Source organism: Panthera uncia, chromosome B4 (assembly GCF_023721935.1).
Source record: "Panthera uncia isolate 11264 chromosome B4, Puncia_PCG_1.0, whole genome shotgun sequence".
Classification (NCBI taxonomy): Eukaryota; Metazoa; Chordata; class Mammalia; order Carnivora; family Felidae; genus Panthera; species Panthera uncia.
Window position 1 is genome coordinate 16,388,808 of NC_064809.1, and position 20,951 is coordinate 16,409,758.

Sequence of the window (20,951 nt, forward strand, 5' to 3'; positions counted from 1 at the left end):
TAAACAAAAATAAGAAGGATTGCGCTTGGTTTCAGTTGATAACTGTCATTTTAAGACTTCTGGCAACACTAGGATTCTTCTAACCGCAATCAAATGACTTAATTTATCTTACATTTTCAAATTTTGGTTGGGAGTAGGTATTAAGCATTTTGTAACTGCTTTGGGAATTTGAAAGGTTATTAGGTTCTGAATAACAGTCTCATGTTTTCCCACCAAACTTTTCCCAGCAGTGAATATATCTGGATCTTATTCTGGTTTTTTATTCTTTTTTTAGCTTCCTGAAATGACTCATGTTCAAACACGGCGACCCTGGTTGATGTTTCTCCTGCAGAACTTTGGATTGACCCTAGGTTGGCTTTCTCTCTTACTGTTGGCTATATATGAACAAAATATTAAAATATAAGTTAAGAGTCTCACACTTCTTCAAAAAACGAATTTATATGGCCTCCTTTTGTTTCTTTTGTCATACTCTATATAGTGATTGTAAATTAATTATTGTTATCTTAGACGAAGTATGTGTCTTTTAGTTCATTAAGTTATTAATTTTATAAGGCACTTTTGTTTTAGGATACGAAGATCACGTTGCCCTCAATTGAAATTCTGGATTTAGTCCCCAGCACCATGATGGAACTCGTATCTTTTTTAGTAATTAGGAAATTCTAAATTAATTCTGGGAAACTTTCAAACAATATTGTTTTGCTAATAAAGAACGTTTGTTTGTAGTATTTGAAGTGGACAGAGTCCTGTTGGGATAAATTGGCTGCAGCTTCTGTGATGTCAATATTTTTCTGCTTGTAAGATGACAAACCCCAAGGAAACTAAATGACAGACAAATGTAATAAAGCCTAGTGTTAATGTGGTGATTTGTATTACCTTCTGTTTCTGAGTGTCAGATTCTGAACCAACTCTTGCAAAACCAATATAGTATAGTTCTAGAAGCCTTGCCCACTGGCTCATAAGTGATGTTACATCAGCAAACTCAGGAAGCCTAGAGGATAATACATGAACATTCTATCTAATCACTAAATGAAACCTGTTTTAGGTAAGGAGAACTGGAAACAAAAAGGGAAGTTCAAAAAAATGTTTTAAATAACAAAAGCTTAAGTCAGGCCGTAGATCAATGCATAAACTGTCACAGTTTTGTTTTTTTTTTTTTTACATTTATTTATTTTTGAGAAACAGAGCATGAGCAGGGGAGGCGCAGAGAGAGAAGCAGACACAGAATCAGAAGCAGGCTCCAGGCTCCGAGCTATCAGCACAGAGCCCGACGCAGGGCTCAAACCCACAAACCCTGAGATCATGACCCGAGCCGAAGTCGGACGCTCAACTGACTGAGCCACCCAGGCGCCCCTACACTGTCACAGTTTTAACAGAGTGTGCTTATGGATATAATATTACTGACAATGTGATATAGTTTATATTTTTGGGAGGAAATCTAAACATGATTCCAGTAGGTAAGTTCATGAAATGTGCAAACAACGTTACTGACAACCTAGCCAATTTATTAAAATAGAAAATAACCCCGGCTTTAGTTATTTTTCTTGGAAAATAGAGGCCTAATATTTTTCTTATTTTTTTAATGATATATCTTGACAAGGGAAAAGGCCCATTTGACTGCCAAAAAGACTCGTAGCAACCAATCCAATCCGTCTCTCCTGCCTTTCTTACCGGTAAATAGATATTCTGCCTTGTCCCACCCAAACTCGATCTTTTTCTACCACCTTTATTTGACTTCAAAGTGAGGTGGGTTTCTTCTTCAGTTGTCCCTAGAGCCTGATTTCAGGGGGCCTCATGACAAAGTACAGCAGTTCACAAATGGTGGCATCCAGTAAGAGTGAGGAGGGAACATAAGGCAAGCTGATAGGCGGCAAACATCCACACCCCCCCTCCCCAAGCAGGTGGGATGTGTGATACTCCTTGGGCACTCCTGGCTGCCCAAGAACAAAGGAAAGGGGGAAAAACAAATGGTTAACTGATAGAGATCATTGTCCTGCAGGAGCTAAGCCTCCATCACCCCTCCATAGTGATGTGGGGAACAAAGGCAGAAGGAAATGGCAGATAGAACTAAATTGCCTTCTAACCTGCAGCCCATTGACAAATACTTGGTGTTCCTCCAGGAACCCTCTGTGTCTTAATGCTAATGCTTTGCTAAAGGGAAAAACAACCCTAGCTTGACAATAGCTAGGCCTCCAGTATCCCTTGAGTCTTCCTTAGCATATGAAAATCTCGCTGGAAACTTCCCCTGGATTCACCCCCCCCCCCCCACTCCATAGTATATAACCAGCGTCTCTTCATGGACTTGGGGCAGCTCTTCCTGCCCACGGGTCCCGTCCCCGTGCTTTAATAAAATCACCTTTTTGCACCAAAGACGACTTCAAGAATTCTTTTCTGGCCGTCGGCTCCGGACCCCGTGAACCCCGCTGTCACCCCAAAAAGCCTCATCAGGATCAACCAGGGGACTTCCTAAAACACAGACTGTTCCTCCCCATCCCGAGAGTTTCTGATTCTGTGAGCCTGGGTAGGGTTTGAGACTTTGATTTTGAACGGCTTCCAGGTGATCGTGATGCTGCTCGTTGAGGCACTCCTGGAGCTCCGCCGGCTCGGTAGAAGTCAGCCACAGCTGGCTTCGAGAAAGAGCAGGCACACAGCCCCGCTGCCCAAGGGCTGTGTGATTCCCGTTAAGTTGATTAACCACTCTGTAAACCTCACACTAGGCCAGCGTTCCTAGGTTGAAACTCCTTTCCCTTTGCCTCCTGGTCTCGGAGCAGAGGATCAGTTACAGGAGTTACTGGATGAGGAGTCCACAGACCTGCACTTGCACTCATAGTCGCCTTAAAGGTAAGCAGCCGCGACACCTAGAGCTATGCCCTTCTTTTGTTAAAAAAGACACTCGTTTGTAGCCGAACAAAACCACCTTTGTGGTCAACACGGTGTGGAGGTTGCGTGCTAGAAGCACCTGGCGCCATTTGCATTTGTCTCTATGACCCAAGTTCTGATTTTGACATGGAGCCTGAGTTTGTGCCAATTTAGTTGGGAAAGTTCTGCTGGGTAAATTATTTCAAGCTCAAGTCTAGCGCAGTTTGGGGCTAGCTAAATTACAATTTGGGGGGTGAGCGACTCACAGCATAACGTTCCAGGGAGAGTGAATTGAATTTGACCTCTAGGATGAGTTTGTGGGTACGGTGCAGAGGGGCTGGAGTGATTGGAAGGACGTTCTCGGTGAACGTTTTGCAAACTTGTACCTAGTGCCCTGATGGTAAACAGAGTCCTGGCCATCAGAGGTCATCTGTAGGATGTCACCCTAAGGATACAGGGGTAATGACTTCTAAGGGGCACCTTTCTGGGCTCAGCACTCCTTCCTTCTGCTCCCTGAGCTGGCTCTTTGCTAATCTACTGAGCAACCCCGTAGCCCGCGAGGGACCTCCAGCCACAAGCAATCTTAGAATTGCCAGCAATTCTCTTTTCCTCAAAACTGAGGGGTAATGATAAAAATATTAGGACAACTCTTCGCCTTCTAAATATGGGCAGAGTCTCAATTTGGGATGGCTGCACATCATCATCCCGTGAAGTTATATAAATTCACGTGTTCCTGAAATTCGGGGTAAATGGCGTTTTTCCTGAGGCCAGATTTCTCAATAACCGTAGAGTCTTTCTGTTTACTAGGCCTAAATTTAGGATTCCGCTGTATTTCTACTTGGTGATTGATTTCTTTTGTCGTCACTGAGCTAGAAATGGTCCAAGAGAAAAATAAAAGAGCAAATCACACAGAAATCTTATGTGAACAGACATCTTTATGGAAGACGTCACCATGTCGCTGTGATGCCAAGTGCTGGGCCTGGGGAGATGGTTCCCGTACTGCGTGCTTCAGGGCGAGAGGGTTCTGCGTGTGTGCTCATGCGTTATGGCCAATACCACTCTGCCCAGAACCCAGACTCTGGAGGTGAGACCGTGCCTCTTGCTGAAAGACGTACCCGTCAGGACGCTGCATTTTTACACTTCCTTTCTCCTTCAGAGCTGAGGGGAAGGGTCCTACCATTTGGCTGCTAATCGCTAGGGTACATGGGATTAATCAGATGGGGGGTTTTGTGTGATCATTAAAAAAATCAGGCTGTTTTGAAACTGGAATCTTGGTTCAGAGACCAATGCTGCCACTCAATAGTCTTGCAACTTGTTTAAACAGCTATTTTCTTCTCATGTAAAATAAAGCTAAAAAGGGAACCTCACTCCTAGGATTGTGGTGAGGTCCTTAGGAGACTCTTACTGCTCATGAGGCCCTTAGCTCAGTGCCTGCAGAATGGAAATGGATCCATAAAGAGGAATTTATCATCGGTACCCGCTTGGTCGTCGGTTCTGTGGTTTACCTCCCAGGGCTGTGCTTTGGGTCAAGGAAATGTTTTGTCTTGGTGGAGAATGGAGAGCAAGGCTTTTTATGTAATCCTCTTGTGACACCTCCAAGCCAGCCCCCACCGGTCCTTCAAAGCTGCCTTTCACCTTTACTCACTTCTGGAGCCAGAGAGATGGGGGTCCCCTCTGGTGGACCCTACTCTGCCCATCTCCCTGGGAAGCCTTCAACCATCATGATTGCCCTCAGTGTGAGCCCCGCCGCCCCCCCCCCCCCTTTCTCTTTCTCTCTCATAATAAATGAAAACCTATTACGTTCTACTCCACTCACACTTCTAAGGCTGTGGAGGTTCAATGATGGAGCCTGACGGAGAGAAACCTGAGGCCATGGCTATTGTCACAACTTGATTTCAACTTGGGGAGACAAAAAGTAGTTCCACCAATTGCCCCTGTTACCATGCACCTGCTGAGGGAATGAAACCAGGTCTGAAAAGAGTCCAGCCCCATCAGGGTGAGCGGAGCCTCTGCCTGCTGGAGGCCTGGCCTGTCTAAACAGCCAGATGCCCTCTGGCTGGCAGCACACACAGCCCGCGCTGGACCCCGAGGTCACCATGGATGGTGGCACTCTACCTCACCCAGGCGCTGCACCTCCCCCTAGGCCGTAGCTCCCCTCGCTGTGGCGCGATGAGCCCCACATGCTCACACTTTTACTTACGGAGGCAACTCTCAAAACCCAACGGAAATTGGAGGGAGTTTGAGAAGCTAACGAGGCTTTCCCAAATCCAGAGTGATCTTACCCCACACCCATTGCTTCTTTGAAGGGCCTACCTATGAAATGCGTTTGCTCAACTGACTGTACCCACCCCGCCCTGCCCCTGCCTCCATGTCCAAATCTCAGCGGCAGATATTTGTCGCGTGGACCTTCCCCCTGCACATTCCGTGACACCTCACCCCCGATGCACACGCCCCTTAACCCTTTTCGCAAAGACTTTTGTTTCTCAGAAGCTTTCCTTTCATTATATAACTAACTCCCTCCACCTCCCTAGTCATACTGAACAACATCAAAAAGGTCTTCCTCAGGGAGGCTGGTTTGGCTCAGTCAGTTGAGCATCTGACTCTTGGTTTAGGTTCAGGTCATGATCTCAAGGTTTTGCGAGTTTGAGCTCCGCACTGCTCTCTCGCTCCCTCTCTCGCTGTCCCTCCCCCCACTCGTACTATCTCTGTCTCTCGCAAAATAAATAACTAAACTTTAAAAAATTTCTAAAAAATGATCTTGCTCTTCCCCCACCCACAGAGAGGGATGCTTGGTCCAGCCATAACCCACCTGGGCTCCCACCGATTCCCATTCCCTCCAAATTTTGGCAAGTACCTAGGACTTGAGTTTTCTGGGTTAGGTTGTCTCATGGTCTCAGTAATTCCCTTAAATAACAAGTTATTTATTACTTAAATAACAAGTAATTCCCTTAAGTAACAAGTAATTCCCTTAAATAACAATACTCAGCCTCCTGCATCGCATAAGGCTAGTGCTGGAACCCCAGTCAGACACTTAACTCTGATCTTAGCGTAGTGTCGTAATAGCGAACATTTTTATAGCATTTACGGTGTGCCAGATGCTATGACAAGTGCTTTATGAGAGTCATTTAATTCTCTTAAGGAGCCTGAGAATGTAGGCCTAGTACTACTTTCACGCGCCCTTTTACAGATGAAGAAACTGAGGCCCAGAGAGGTCAGTTAAACTTGCCCAACGTTAGAGAGCTAAGGCAGGCTGGCTCCAGAATCAGTGATCTTAATCCCTATATCACACAGCGTCTGTAGAGGGGAAACTGAAGTTTGGAGAGTCTGAATGATCACTTGAATTCTCATCCCTGTGAAGGTGTTGACGTGGGACTTAATTTAGATCTCTGACTGTAGTCCAGCCATCTTAACAAATATCTCCATTCACCCCTGGTCCTGCCCAATCGATATCTAAGTCCTTTGAGGTTGCTTTTACTACCCAAGTCATGTTGAAATCCGTGAGGATTTGGAGTCTAAGCAAATTTTTTTTTAAATTGAGATATAACTGAATATAACAACATTATATTTCAGATATGCAACATCATGTCTCGATGTTTGTATGTATTGTGAAATGTTTACCACAGTAAATCTAGTTAACATTTGTCACCACACAGAGTAACACATTTCTTTTCTTGTGATGAGAACTTTTAAGATCTATTCTCAAAAACTTTCAAATACATAACACAGTATTTAAATTTTTTTTAATGTTTTTATTTATTTTTGAGAGAGAGACAGAGAGAGACAGAGAGAGGAAGACACAGAATCTGAAGCAGGCTCCAGGCTCTGAGCTGTCAGCACAGAACCCAATGTGGGGCTCGAACTCACGAACTGTGAGATCATGACCTGAGTCAGCCAAAGTTGGACAGTTAACTGAGCCACCCAGGCACCCCTACACAACACAGTATTGTTGACTACTGTCACCATGCTGTGCTTTACATCCCATGACTTATTTATTTTATAACCAGAAGTTTGTATCTTTTGACTACCTCCCTGCATTTCTCCCACCCCCATCCCCTGCTTCTGGCAACCACCAATCTGTTCTCTGGGTCTATATGTTTGGTTTGGGTTTTGTTTTTTTTTTTTTCAAGATTCCAGTTATCCGTGAGATCATACAGTATTTACGTTTTTCTGTCTGACTTATTTCCCTTAGCTTAATGTCTTTAAGATCCATCCATGTTGTCACAAATGGCAGGATTTCCTCCTATTTATGGCTGTATAATATTCCATTACACACACACACACACACACACACACACACACGTGTGTGTGTGTGTGTGTGTGTGTGTATATAATGGTGGTGAAGTATATATATTACCATATATATGTAAAAGTACAAGTCTCAGATTTTCTTTATCCTTTCATCCACCGATGGACACTTAGTTTCCAGATCTTGGCTATTATAAATAATGCTATAACAAAATCGGGGTGGAGATATCTTTTTGAGTTAGTGTTTAGTGGAATTGCTGCATCATAATAGTTCTACGTTTAATTTTTTAAGCCTCCATACTCTCCCATAGTGACTGCACCAATTTGCATTCCCACCAACAGTGCCCGAGGTTTCTTTCTTCTCCGCATCCTCACCAACACTTGTTATTTTTTTGTCTTTCTGATACCAGCCATTGTAACGCAAATGATAGGTCGTTGTAGTTTCGATTTGTATTTCCTTGACTGTGAATGATCCTGAGCACCTTTTCATATACGTATTGGCCATTTGGATGTCTTATTTGGAACAATGTCTATTCAGGTCTTCTGCCCACTATTTAATTGGACTTCTTGTGGGTTTTGTTTGTTCGTTTGTTTTGCCATTGAGTTGTATGAATTCTCAACACATTTGGGGTGTTAAATCAGATATCTAATTTGCAAGTGTCTTCTCCCATTTGGGAGGCTCCTTTTTCGTTTTGCCGATGGTTTCCGTCGCCGTGCAGAGCTTTTTTACCTGTGCTTTGGGTGTCTAATCTAAAAGGTATCACCAAGACTGGTGTCAAGGAGCTTACCACCTATGTTTTCTTCTAAAGGTTTGAGGGGCGCCTGGGTGGCTTGGTCGGTTAAGCGTCCGACTTCGGCTCAGGTCATGATCTCACCGTCCGTGAGTTCAAGCCCCGCGTCGGGCTCTGTGCTGACAGCTCAGAGCCTGGAGCCTGCTTCCGATTCTGTGTCTCCCTCTCTCTCTGCCCCTCCCCTGTTCATGCTCTGTCTCTCTCTGTCTCAAAAATAAATAAACGTTAAAAAAGTAAATAAATAAAGGTTTGATGATTTCGGGTCTTAAGTTCAAGTTGTTAATCCATTTGAAGTTGATTTTTGTGTATGGTATAAGACAGTGGTCTGGTTTCATTCTTCTACATGTAGCCATCCACTCTTCTCAACCTTATTGATTGAAGAGACTCTTTTCCCCATTGTGTATTCTTGTCTTCTGTGTCATAAGTTAATTGATCATACATGTACGGGTGTATTTCTGGCCTTCTGTTTTGTTCTTCTGATCTATGTATCTGTTTTTATGCCAGTACTATACTGCTTCTTTTTCTTCCAAGATTTTAGCTAAATTCAAGTTAGTTAATGTATAGTGTAATGATTTCAGGAGTAGAATTTAGTGATTTGTCACTTACATATAACACCCAGTGCCCATCCCAGCAAGTGCCCTCCTTAATGCCCATCACCCATTTAGTCCATTCTGCCCCCCCACCACTTCCCCTTCTGCAATCTTCAGTTTGTTCTCTGTATTTAAGAGTCTCTTGTAGGGGCACCTGGGTGGCTCAGTTGGTTGAGCAACCGACTGCAGCTCAGGTCATGATTTCACGGTTTGTGGGTTCAAGCCCCGCATCGGGCTCTGTGCTGACAGCTCAGAGCCTGGAGCCTGCTTCCGATTCTGTGTCTCCCTCTCTCTCTCTCCCCCTCCCCCACTGATACTCGGTCTCTCTGTTAAAAATAAATAAACCTTAAAATATGTTTAAAGAAAAGAGTCTATTATGGTCTGCCTCCCTCTGTTTTTGTCTTATTTTATTTTTCCTTCCCTTCCCCTATATTCATCTGTTTTCTTTTTTTTTTTAATTTTTTAATGTTTTATTTAATTTTGACTGAGAGAGAGAGACAGAGCATGAGCGGGGAAGGGGCAGAGAGAGAGGGAGACACAGAATCTGAAGTAGGCTCCAGGCTCTGAGCTGTCAGCACAGAGCCTGATGCAGGGCTCGAACTCACAGACCGCAAGATCATGACCTGAGCCGAAGTCGGACACTCAGCCGACTGAGTCACCCAGGCGCCCCTGTTTTGTTTCTTAAATTCCACATATGAGTTAAATCATATGGTATTTGTCTTTCTCTGACTGATTTATTTTGCTTAGCAAAATACACTCTAGTTCCATCCACATTGTAGCAAATGGAAAGATTTCATTCTTTTTTATGGCTAAGTAATATTCCAGTGTGTGTGTGTGTGTGTGTGTGTGTGTGTGTGTACATACATACATCACATCTTTTTTATCCATTCATCAGTTGATGAATATTTGGCCTCTTTTCATAATTTGGCTATTGTTGATAGTGCTGCTATAGACTTTGGGGTGCATGTGCCCTTTTGAATCAGCATTTTTGTATCCTTTGGATAATTAACCTAGTGGTACAATTGCTGGATCAGAGGGTAGTTCTATTTTTCACTTTTTGAGGAACCTCCATACTGTTTTCCAGAGTAACTGCACCAGTTTGCATTTTGACCAACAGTTAGGTAAGAGGGTTCTCCTGTCTCTACATCCTCTCCAATATCTGTTGTTTCCTGAGTTGTTAATTTTAGCCATTCTGACAGGTGTGAGGTGTCACAATATCTTAGTGTGGTTTTGATTTTTATTTCCCTGATGAGTGATGTTGAGCATTTTTTCATATGTCCATCAGGCAGTTATATGTCTTCTTTGGAGAAATGCCTGTTCATGTCTTCTGCCCATTTCTTCACTGGATTATTTGTTTTTTGGGTGTTGAGTGCAATAAGTTCTCTATGGATTTTGGATACTAGCCCTTTATCTGATATGTTGTTTGCAAATATCTTCTCCCATTTCATAAGATGCATTTTAGTTTTGTTGATTGTTTCTTTCACTGTACCGAAGCTTTTTATCTTGATGAAATACCAATAGTTCATTTTTGCTTTTGTTTCCCTTGCCTCTTGAGACATGTCTAGTAAGAAGTTGCTACAGCCAAGGTCAGAGAGGTTGTTGCCTGTGTTCTCCCCTAGGATTTTGATAGTTGCTGTCTCATGTTTAGGTCTGCCAGCACTATACTGTTTTGATTACTCTAGCTTTATAATACAGTTTGAAATCAAGGAGCATGATGCCTCCAGCTTCGTTCCTCTTCCTCATAATGGCTTTGGCTATTTGGGGTCTTTGTGGTTTCATAAAAATTTTAGGATTATTTGCTCTATTTCTGTGAAAAGTGCCATTGGGAATTTTCATGGGGAAATCACTGAACCTGTAGATTGCTTTGAGTAACATGGACATTTTAATAATATTAATTCTTTCAATCCATGAACATGGAATATCTTTCAACTTATTTGTGTCTTCAATTTCTTTCCTCGGTGTCTTACACTTTTCAGTGTACAGGCCTTTCACTCCCTTAGTTACATTTATTCCCAAGTATTTTATTCTTTTTAATGCAATTGTAAATGGATTATTTTCTTAGTTTGTCTTTCTGATAGTTTGTTATAGTGTATAAAAATGCACCAATCTTTGTATATTGTGTTACTATATATTTCCCTATTCAGGTCTATTAATACTTGCTTTTTATAATTACGAGCTGCTATGTTGTGTGCCTAAATATTTATAATGTTATGTCCTTTTGTTGGACTGACCCCTTTTTCATTATAAAATGACCTTCTTTGTCTCTTGTCACAGTCCTTAAAGTCTGTTTTATCTGTTCTAAGTATAGCTATCCCAGTTTTCTTTTGGTTTCCATCTGCACAGAATCTCTTTTTCCATTACTTCACTTTCGGTCTGTGTGTGTCCTTCCTTCTGAAGTGAGTCTGTTGTTGGCAACATATAAATGGGAGTTCTTGATTTTGCTCATTCAGCCATCCTCTGTCATTTGATTGGAGCATTTAGTCCATTTACATTTAAAATAATTTTTGGGGTGTCTGAGTAGCTCAGTGAGTTAAGCATCCAACTCTTGGTTTCACCTCAGGTCATGATCTCACAGTTCATGAGTTCTGCTCTGCATTGGGATTCTCTCTCTGTCTCTCTCCTTCTCTGTCTGGCCTTCCCACTCTTTAAATGAATGAATGAATGAATGAATGAATGAATAAATAAATATTGTAAGTATGTACTTATTTCCATTTTCTTAATTCTTTTCTGGCTGTTTTGTAATTCCTTTTTTTCTTTCTTCTCTTCCTCTCTTTGAGACCTGATGATTTTCTGTAGGTATCTTGGATTTCTTATTCTTTCTCTTTTTTGTAGCTACTATAGGTTTTTACTTTCTATTACTATGAGGCTTACATTAAAAAAAGAAACCCTTACATTTATAACAATACATTTTATGTTGCTAATAACTTAAGTGTGAATGTATCTGAACCTCTACATTTTTACATCCCCTCCCCACATGTTAGTTTTTTTAAATTTTTAAATATTGTATTTTTGAGAGACAGAGAGAGAGAGAGAGAGAGAGAGCAAGCATGAGTGGAGGAGGAGCAAAGAGAGAGGGAGAGAGAGGAAGACACAGAATCCGAAACAGACTCCAGGCTCTGAGCTGTCAGCACAGAGCCTGAAGAGGGGCTCAAATACATGAACCACGAGATCATGACCTGAGCCGAAGCTGGCGCTTAACTGATGAGCCCCTCAGATACCCCTCCCCCACATTTTATTTTTGATATCACAACTTACCTCTTTTTATCTCATGCATCCATTAACAAATTATTGCAGTTTTAGTCATTTTTACTACGTTTGTCTTTGACCTTCATATGCCTTTGCAAATGATTAATCCATCACCTTTACATTAGATTATTCTAATTTTACTATATATTTACCTTTAACAGAGAAATTTATACTTTCACATGTTTTCCTTTCACTACTTAGCACCATTTTGTTTCAGCTTAAAGAAGTCCCTTGAACAGATTTTATAAGGCCTGTCAGGTGGTGACAAGTTTCTTTAGTTTTTATTGGTCTACAACTCTTTATCTGTCCTTCAATTCTGAATAACTATTTTGCCGGATAGCATATTCTTGTCAATTTTTTTTCTTTCAGCACTTTGAATATATCATGTCACTCCCTTCTGACTTACAAAATTTCTGCTGGAAAAATCTGCTGATAATATGGTAGGGATTCCCTTGTACACAAAAACTTATTTTTCCCTTGCTGCTTTGAAGATTTTCTCCTTGTCTTTGAATTTGACACTTTAATTATAATGTGTCTTCGCATGGGTTTCTTTTAGTTTCTCTGGAATTCCTGAATCTGTATTTATGTGTCCCTCCCCACTTTAGGGAAATTTTCAGCCACTATCTCTTCAAATAAATTGTCCATTTTACCCTTCTCCTTCTTGAACCCCTATAATGCAGATGTTGGTGTGTTGGTTTGTTTGATGGTGTCCTATAAGTCTGTTAAGCTGTGTTCATTCTTTTTTCTTTCTGATGCTTTGATTGGGTTAGTTCTGTTGTCCTGTATCTTGAGTTCACTGATCCTTTCTTCTGTTTCATCTAATGTGCTGTTGAAACTTTAGTGTATCTTTCAGTTCAAATACTATATTCTTCAGCTCTGTGACTTCTATTTGGTACTTTCTTATAGGTACATTTTTTGTTGAAATTCTCAGTTTGTTAATCTACTCTTCTCCTGAGCTCAGCGAGCATATTTATGGCCGTGATTTTGCACCCTTTTTCAGGTAGATCACTTATCTCTGTTGCCTTAAGGCCTTTTTCTGAGGTTTTATTTCATTCTTTCATTTGGAACATGTTCCTCTATTTCTTCATTTTTCCTTGACTTGCCATGTTGGTTTCTATGCATTCGATGAAACAGTCCTCTCTCCCAGTCTTGAAGGAGTGGACTTGTGCAGGAGATGAAATAGGTTGTTCAGTCCTGCTGTAGCTCTTGGTTGTCTCTCAAACTTTTGTGATTGTCCAAGGAGCCTTCTTTGCACTTCAGCGACTTCTAGCAGTTGAGGGTGTGCCGTCGTCTGTCACTGTCCCAAAGGGAAGGATGTCAATCAACACCTAGATTCAGGCTGATTAGAAGCTAGATCCTCAGGTAGTAACTTTTTAAATGTGTGAGTTTACATCTTTCAAAGGAAGAGTGGAAGGCAGGTGTTTCGGCTCCCTCAGCACTGAGCCCCGATATGAGAACTGTTCTTTTTTTTTTTTTTTTTGTCACCATCCCATTGAACCTTGAACACAAGCCACACTGGCCATCACAGTTAGGCTATTTTAAAAAATTTTTTTTTAATGTTTATTTATTTTTGAGAGAGAGAGACAGAGTGTGAGCAGGGGAGGGCCAGAGACAGAGGGAGACAGAATCCGAAGCAGGCTCCAGGCTCTGCGCTGTGAGCACAGAGCCCAGTGCGGGGCTCGAACTCACAGACTGGGAGATTGTGACCTGAGCCAAAGTTGGACGCTTAACCAACTGTGCCACCCAGGCACCCCGATCACAGTTAGGCTATTGAAGGGTCTGTCCTCCGGGTGGCAGACACAAAAGCGGGGCTGCCAGATGTAAAAACTGGAACTCCAGATTTGTACACAAGCTTCTCTCTGGGATATCCCAGTGTTCCAGAACGCAGCAGAGGGAGAACACAAAGATGGCACCCAGCCTCCAAGGTCTCTGAAGAAGATTCCTGTCAACCCTTATATGTGTGTATGTGTGTTAAGTTAGATGGCTGCCCCTCTGACCACAGCTCTAAAGACAACCTAATTCAAGACAACTTACACAGCAAGACCGGTTGCCTCAGCCTGTCGCCTCTCTGCTGTGCTCCGTGCACTGGAGCTGGTTAAGAAGTCTTTCTCTGTTTGCGACCGTCCTGTGGGACCTACCAGCATAAGACTCACTGGGCACCAGAGCCAGGCAATCTAGAGGTTTGCCCTGGGCAGCAGCTGCAAAAATCAGGGCGCCAGATAAATATAGAAGCTCCTTTCTGGGAGACACTGGTGCTAGAGTGAGACAGGGAGAATACTAAGGCGGTGCCTGCCAGCCTCTGTCTTTGAAGAGTATTTCACTAGGCCTCTAGCTGTGTGTTAAATTGGATGCCTGTCTCTCAGGCTGGTGCTTTTGAAAAAAAGCAAAGAGGTCTCTTTCACGAAAAGTCTGGGCACTTTTCATCCAGCACTCTGCACTGGGCCCTGGCATGGATGAGGCTCGATTTAAGAACTGTTTCTGAGCTGACTGTAGCCTGATGGGTCTAGGGGGGGGCAAACCGTGTTGACTTTCAAAAATAGATGTTTTGGGGGGCTCATCTCTCAGGTAGAGGTCTTAAAGTTGGGATGCGGGATGTGGGCTTCAAATGCTTTATTCTTCAAGAAATAAAGCTTCAGGAAGAAGCTCAGGATTTTGAGTTCCTCTCGATTGTGGGTTGTCACGCTGGGGGTGAGGTTTTATGGTCAAATTGTGTCTCACCCTCTCCATCCCACCTCGATGTGGGTTTTTTCTCTTGCACCTGATATGGAAGCTCATATCACCTCAGCTCGTGTGGGGGCCCCCCCCAGAGGAAATTACTCCTTATGTATCTATAGATTTATCTGTGGGAAGAGATAAGTTCCAGATCCTTCTACATCGCCATCTTGAACCAGAAGCTGTTTCTTTATCTTGCGATTTGGGGAATATAGCAAACAATTGCAAAATGTTAGATGTACAAGGTCACGTAATGCGTTTATTATGCATTAAAAAACTGGTCTCATTTGGAATTTTAAATGCATTTCCCTTTTTAAAAATGGAGGGGGAAATACCAGGCTATCAGGCCAACCTGGAAAATATAGATGCTCTTGTGGATGCTAAGTCACCCGGATCAACAGTCACAATACAAGAATAGGTGGGAATAGATGTCCAAAATTGCCTAAATCTTTTTTGTGTCCAAGAGAGATAGTATTCTATGATAGTATTATGTGTGATGAACCCAGGTAACAAGTACAGCACTGACACCAACATTTGGAGAGAGTTCATGGAAGGAAGTTTTGCTTTCTTTAAAAAAAAAAATGAAGTGAGGAAAGAGGACATATCGAGAATTATGCTTTAATAATAATGGTGATAGCTATGACTTAATTGAATTTCTTTATACAAGGCACTTATCGCCTTTCCTGTAATGCTTCTCTTGTCATTTAAGTCCCGTATGAGACCATTTTGGAGATGAGGGACTTGAGGCAGAAAGTTTAAGTAGCTTAACAAGGACACAGCACCTAAATGCAAAGCCACTGTGATTCCATGGCCTTGGGTCTTTACCATCACACACATTGCCTCAGACAAGAATGACAAGAGCTCAAAAGGCGTCACTAGAAGTGATGTGCTCTGCAGGAATCCCCTTTTTGACACGTCTACCTCCAGCAATGGAACAAGCTGCTTGGGCATGAGGTGATTCCCCAGTTGGGCAAGGCTGTTATTAGGAGATATGGAGCTAGATGACCTCTAAGCGCCCCCCACCCAAGACTGGGAGCTGACAGTCGTTCAGAGGCATTTTGTTGGAGGGAATGGAGGCCGACAACCTATTTGTGTTGCAAAGACTCAAACTTCATACTCCATACAACTCCAGGAAGAGAAGCACTTTCCCATCTATTTCTGGAGCTCTTTTAGCTTTGCCAACTCTACCTGTGTGTTGTCTTTTCAAATATCCAGTTACTGTCATAGCCCTCAGCAAAAATGTTGAAGTCGACACTTTCCTTGTCTGTGTTTTCCGCCAGACTTTTAGTTCTTCCAGGGTAAAACGCTCTCTCTCACTCATGTTTATACTCTTAGAACCTAGCATTTAAAAATTTGTTAAAATGAACCTTCTAAAAAACAAATCAGAGGACGTCATTCCCCTATTTGAAATATTTTGTTTCTCCCTATTGCCTTCAGGAAAACGTCCAAGTTACTTAACACAGAATAACTTAATAAATGTGTGATTTGTTCTGTTTTGACTTCTCCCATTGCATTTGCATTCCCTCTTTGTTTGTGTTTTATATTCCAACCAAATCAGACTGCTTGTGTATTTTCCTTGTACTGTTGCTGTGTCTCACCTCCATGTGTTTGCAAGGTGGTTCCCTCTATCTGGCAAGCCTTGGGCATGACTTCCTTGAGAAGTTCTTCCCTTGTTCTTCCGCCTAAGTCTCCCCAAATCCAGTGGGATCCTATCACCATCTTTTCTCCTTCCATTGAATCTCTACCATGGTACCCATGACTCATATTATATATCACTGTTTAGACAGTGCTCCTTCCCACCAGACAGCGATCTTCTTGAGAACAGATACTACACTTTGATCATCTTTATATCTACAGAGCCGTGATCTTTACTTGGCCCTTAGAAGGCATTTAGTAACTATTTGGTGAATAAGCACATAAATCAATTAAAGTGTTTTGGCAACTGAATTGAAAATTCAACCAATATTTCACAGTTGTTTCTTTTTTTAATGTTTTCAAAGTCTATTTGAAAAACAACAGAAAACCTCACAGAGATGCCATATTGCTTTGTCTTCACAAATAAGAAACAGATCTAATTTGCCTAAATGGCAGTGAAAGGAAGGAACCATCTCCATTTGCTTCTCACAAGCTGATTATCTGGTTACCTTATAGATTCCTAAGTTAGCTGAGGTGTGTCTAGAAATATGGCTTCACTTTGTTTTAAACAGCTATTTATGGTGACCACTGTTAATCCTTGGTGGAGATCTGCAAATCTTTAGGCTCCAAAGAATTACTTCGTATGAGTTTTTCTTGTGTGTGTGTTTTTTAATGGCATATAATTCTGTGTTCAGTATTGTTTTAATGCAAGACTTTGAGGAAGCTTCAATTATCAAGAGATTAGTATCACCTCTTAAATTTCTCTCCTGGCATAAAATTTATAAATCACCCTTCATATCGGAAACCTGTTGAGTAGAAGAGACCAGTCTAATGAAACCCCAGCCTAATCTTTTGGACAGGATCACAAGTAAGATATTCAAAGTACTTACCTATAGTTGTACAAGTATTAGCCTTGGGTTTTTGTAAATTACTTAGAAAGTCTTTTCGTTATTATTCTTTTTTTTTTTTAATTTTTTTTTTTAACATTTATTTATTTTTGAGACAGAGAGAGACAGAGCATGAATGGGGGAGGGGCAGAAAGAGAGGGAGGCACAGAATCGGAAGCAGGCTCCAGGCTCCAAGCCATCAGCCCAGAGCCCGACGCGGGGCTCAAACTCACGGACCGCGAGATCATGACCTGAGCCGAAGTCGGACACTTAACCAACTGAGCCACCCAGGCGCCCCTTGTTATTATTCTTATAGTGTCACTAGATGGAGAAAATGGTTAGCCTTGTGCTATGGACTAAATGCTGTGTGTGTCCCCCCTGCCCCCCCCCCCAAATTCATATGTTGAAATTCTAACCCCCAAGGATGGTATTTGTAGGTGTGGCCTTTGGGAGGTGATTAGGTCATGAGGGTGGAGCCCTCAGGAATGGAATTAGTGTCCTTAAAAAAGGACCCCAGAGAGCTCACCTCACCTCCACCATGGCAGTACAGAGTAAGAAGACAACTATCTGTTGACCGGGAAGCGGGCCTTCACCAGACACTAAATCCTCCCATAACTTGATCTAGGATTTCCGAGCTTCCAGAACTGTGGGAAATAAAATTCTGGTATTGATGGGCTACCCAGTTGCAAGTATTTTATTTTAGCAGCCCAAACAGACAAAGACACCTTGGTTTTCAGGAAAGGTAACGCTAGTGAGCCACTGAGAGATTCTTTTGCCAACCGCCCAGGCTACATCTAGCTGCAGAACTCAACTGTTGGTGTGCCACTGTTCAGAGTTTCCTTCATGACTAACACGGAAAAAGATAGATGAGACATGTGACAAGATCACGGTTTAGGTATGGTGAGGGGTTCACACCTATCTTTTAGGGTTCACGTAAGAAGCACATGAGAGAGTGCAGTTGAGAGTGTCTGCAAACAGTAAATATCTATACAAACAGTTGATTATTTCATTCTGGACAATTTATTTAAAGAGGAGACACACTCACATTTGAGCTCATTTAATAATATTTGTCTGATTGTCTAATTACATCCTACATCAGGGCTATTGTTGATCTGATGTCAAAGCCTTAAAAGTTAAACAGAGCTCTCTGAAATAGACATGAAATGTGATTATATACAACTCCACATACAGAATCGGAGAATGCTTGGCCTACAAGGAAACTTTGATAGCTTCCAGCTCAATCTGTTATTTTACAAAGGTAGAACTTAAAATACCAGGAGGCTAGTATAATGTGGTGTGATCAGAAGTATGTTTGGGGGAAACAAAGTGTTGGCAGCAAGGGAAAGAGAGCTACAGAAAGAGGTTTGGAGAAACTGATTCGGCTTTGGGGGGAAAGGAGCTGGAAGAACGAGAGAAAGCTGTCCAGGCACAATGTTGGAAGGTGTGCCACAGCCTCCATCCTAATTCCAGACGTTTTCTTTCCAATTAGCATTAAAGGATCCAGAGTCAGACGGGCTGGGGTTTGAGGCTCTGATCAGGTTGATGGCTGGGTCACTGCATCTCAGAATTAGACCAGTGTGTCTGAATTTCAACATCACCCCCAAGTCTCACTCTACTGTTGGCTCATCAGAAGATTTGGGAATCCAGGAAATGGAGATTGGGGCATCACCCTGACCCTGGCCAGGGTGCTGCACTTGGTGAGTTGCAGGGCTGAGCCCAGAGCCCAGCTCTCCTGACTCATCGTCTCTCATCCACACTGCCTGTCTATTTTGAGTGTATGTTCTGGTATGGTCTTCTTTCTGGGACCTTCGTTGTCTCTTTCTTCAGCCAGAGCTTTCCTTGCAGAAGGACTAACGATACTATTTATGTGACTCTATAACTGAAAGCATGAGAGGTTTGGGGGAATCATTCTACGTCTACATCATATCACATAAAGGGAACAGCTAACCCCCATGCCCCTGCCAGCCCTGGGACCACCACCTTCATTTGTGATGTACCCATGTGTACCAGGCACTGTGGTGGGGCGGGGGGAGGGGATCTACTTCTTGGAGGAAGTTATTCTTACATGAGTCCACTGTTGTTTAGAGAACATATATAGCCACATATGGGTATCATTCAACCTTTCAAATGAATTTACTTCTTCGTGTCGTCTGTTCAGTAATAATGAAATTTGTTTATTAGTTCTGGCTTCCATAGCCTGGCATATTGAAAGAGCATGGGCTCCAAGGCCTGCCTCTGACACTTGTTTGTGGTGGTAACTTGAACAAATTCCTTAACTGCTTTGAACCTTAGTTCCCATGTGAGGCAGATGTAACACTTTCTGCCTTGCAAGGTTGATATGGTATATGGAAGAAACATAACATAGTCCCTAGAATATAATAAGCGGTCCATATATGATAGCTGCCATTATATTGTTGCTTTTGTTAATAATATTTTTTTATCAGCCCAGATATAAGAAAATGGCTGAAGACTAAACTGAGTTCATTCAAAAGCAATAATGATATTAACATTAGCGACATTCGCCAAGCACTTTCTATATCTTGGGCACTGTTTTATAACTAATTGCTTGTATTATCTCATTTAATCCTTACAACCACCTTTACTACCTAAAATTCATGATGAGAATCAAGGAGTAAATACGAGTAAGCAGTTAGCCCAGGAACTGGCGTAGAGTAAGTGCTCTAAGAGTTTATCAAAGTTAAGAAGATAAATACTATTATTTTCCTCATTCATCAGATAGAGATGTTGACTCCCAGAGACTGTGACTCCGCCCAAGTCACCTGGCTAGTAAGAGGTGAAGCTGGGACCCAAAGCCTAGCAAGCTAATTCCTTCATTCGTCACCCTGAAGTGTCACAGCAAGTGGTACTATCATTTCCCACAGAGTGGACGTTTGTACCCCATGACCGAACTGAGGGTTACCTTCCGTAAACTGGTTGAGTTGCCTTTCCTCTTTCCGCTCACATGGGGACCTTGAAAAGTCTCCATTCCCTCAAGAGACCACACCTTTTCCATCCACACTGCATCTCGCAGGGCAACCCAGATCAGAAATCTACATGCCCTCTTCCCTGAGTTTTTCTAGAATGTTCCTAAGTCCCCTTTTGCACAAATCTCTATATTCTTTGCCCCAAATCTCAGAAGACACACTCCTAAAAACGTGCATTTGTGTTACATAATCATACAGGAGAAGTTTGGGACACATTACCTCCTAGGGGCCTGTGTCCGGGCAGCCAGTGGTGTGACGGTCGGAACGTTCGCTCATTGTTAATACAATCATTTTTACCTTTTCTTCTGCGTAGCCCATATTTCATGCATTTCCACAGAAAGCCTCCTTTGGATTCTAAGCCTGTTATTTTGATCTGTACGATAAGAAAATCACTGTCATTTCAATCCGTAGCTCGCGGGGCCTGCTTTGCTTTTTTTTAAGGACGATAAGTTCTTAAACACAAGCGAGATGAAAACCATACCGCGCTTCCCTCGGGGACTATTTAAAATGTAAAATATAAATATTTCTTCTTTGAATGTACTTAACTTAGCAAGCCCGTGTCTGGTTTGTGTCCTTCCAGTCATCGCACTGACGCTGTGTTTGCTGTTCCTTCATTTAGCTGAGTGGAAATGAGCTGGAGAAGCGAAAATCAGCACTTCAGCCTTTTCTGCGGAGCAGAGCGCGTGAAGCTTGCCAAATCTTCCTTGATCGCATAATGCCTCTCAGATAAGGTTAACTCTGCAGTAGGCCTTGCCTCGTGGTAGTGTTTTATGGTGACAGATATGCTGGCTCAGGGTCTCTTGGTGCAGTGGGTCCGGTGTCAGGAGAAGCCAACAGGACAGTCAACTTTCGGGGGCAGGCCACACATCATCTCGCTTGGCTCTGCGTTTGGGGCTTGTGGTCTTTGCCTGGTGAGGCCCACCTCAAAACCACCCTACTCCCTACCACTCCTGCCCCTAACCAGGGTGTCCTGAGTAATTTGTGAACATGGAGACACTAAGAGAG

At 42.5% G+C, this 20,951-nt stretch overlaps 1 protein-coding gene across 1 annotated transcript in view; it reads left to right on the top strand.

Moving 5' to 3' along the window:
- Positions 1-823, top strand: part of SLC39A12 (solute carrier family 39 member 12) — an 83,988-nt gene extending 83,165 nt beyond the window's left edge. Inside the window, exon 12 of the mRNA XM_049626902.1 lies at positions 275-823. Within this exon, the coding sequence (XP_049482859.1) occupies positions 275-403 (129 nt within the window). The 3' untranslated portion in view covers positions 404-823. The remainder of the gene's footprint in view (positions 1-274) is intronic.
- Positions 824-20,951: the final 20,128 nt, after the last annotated feature.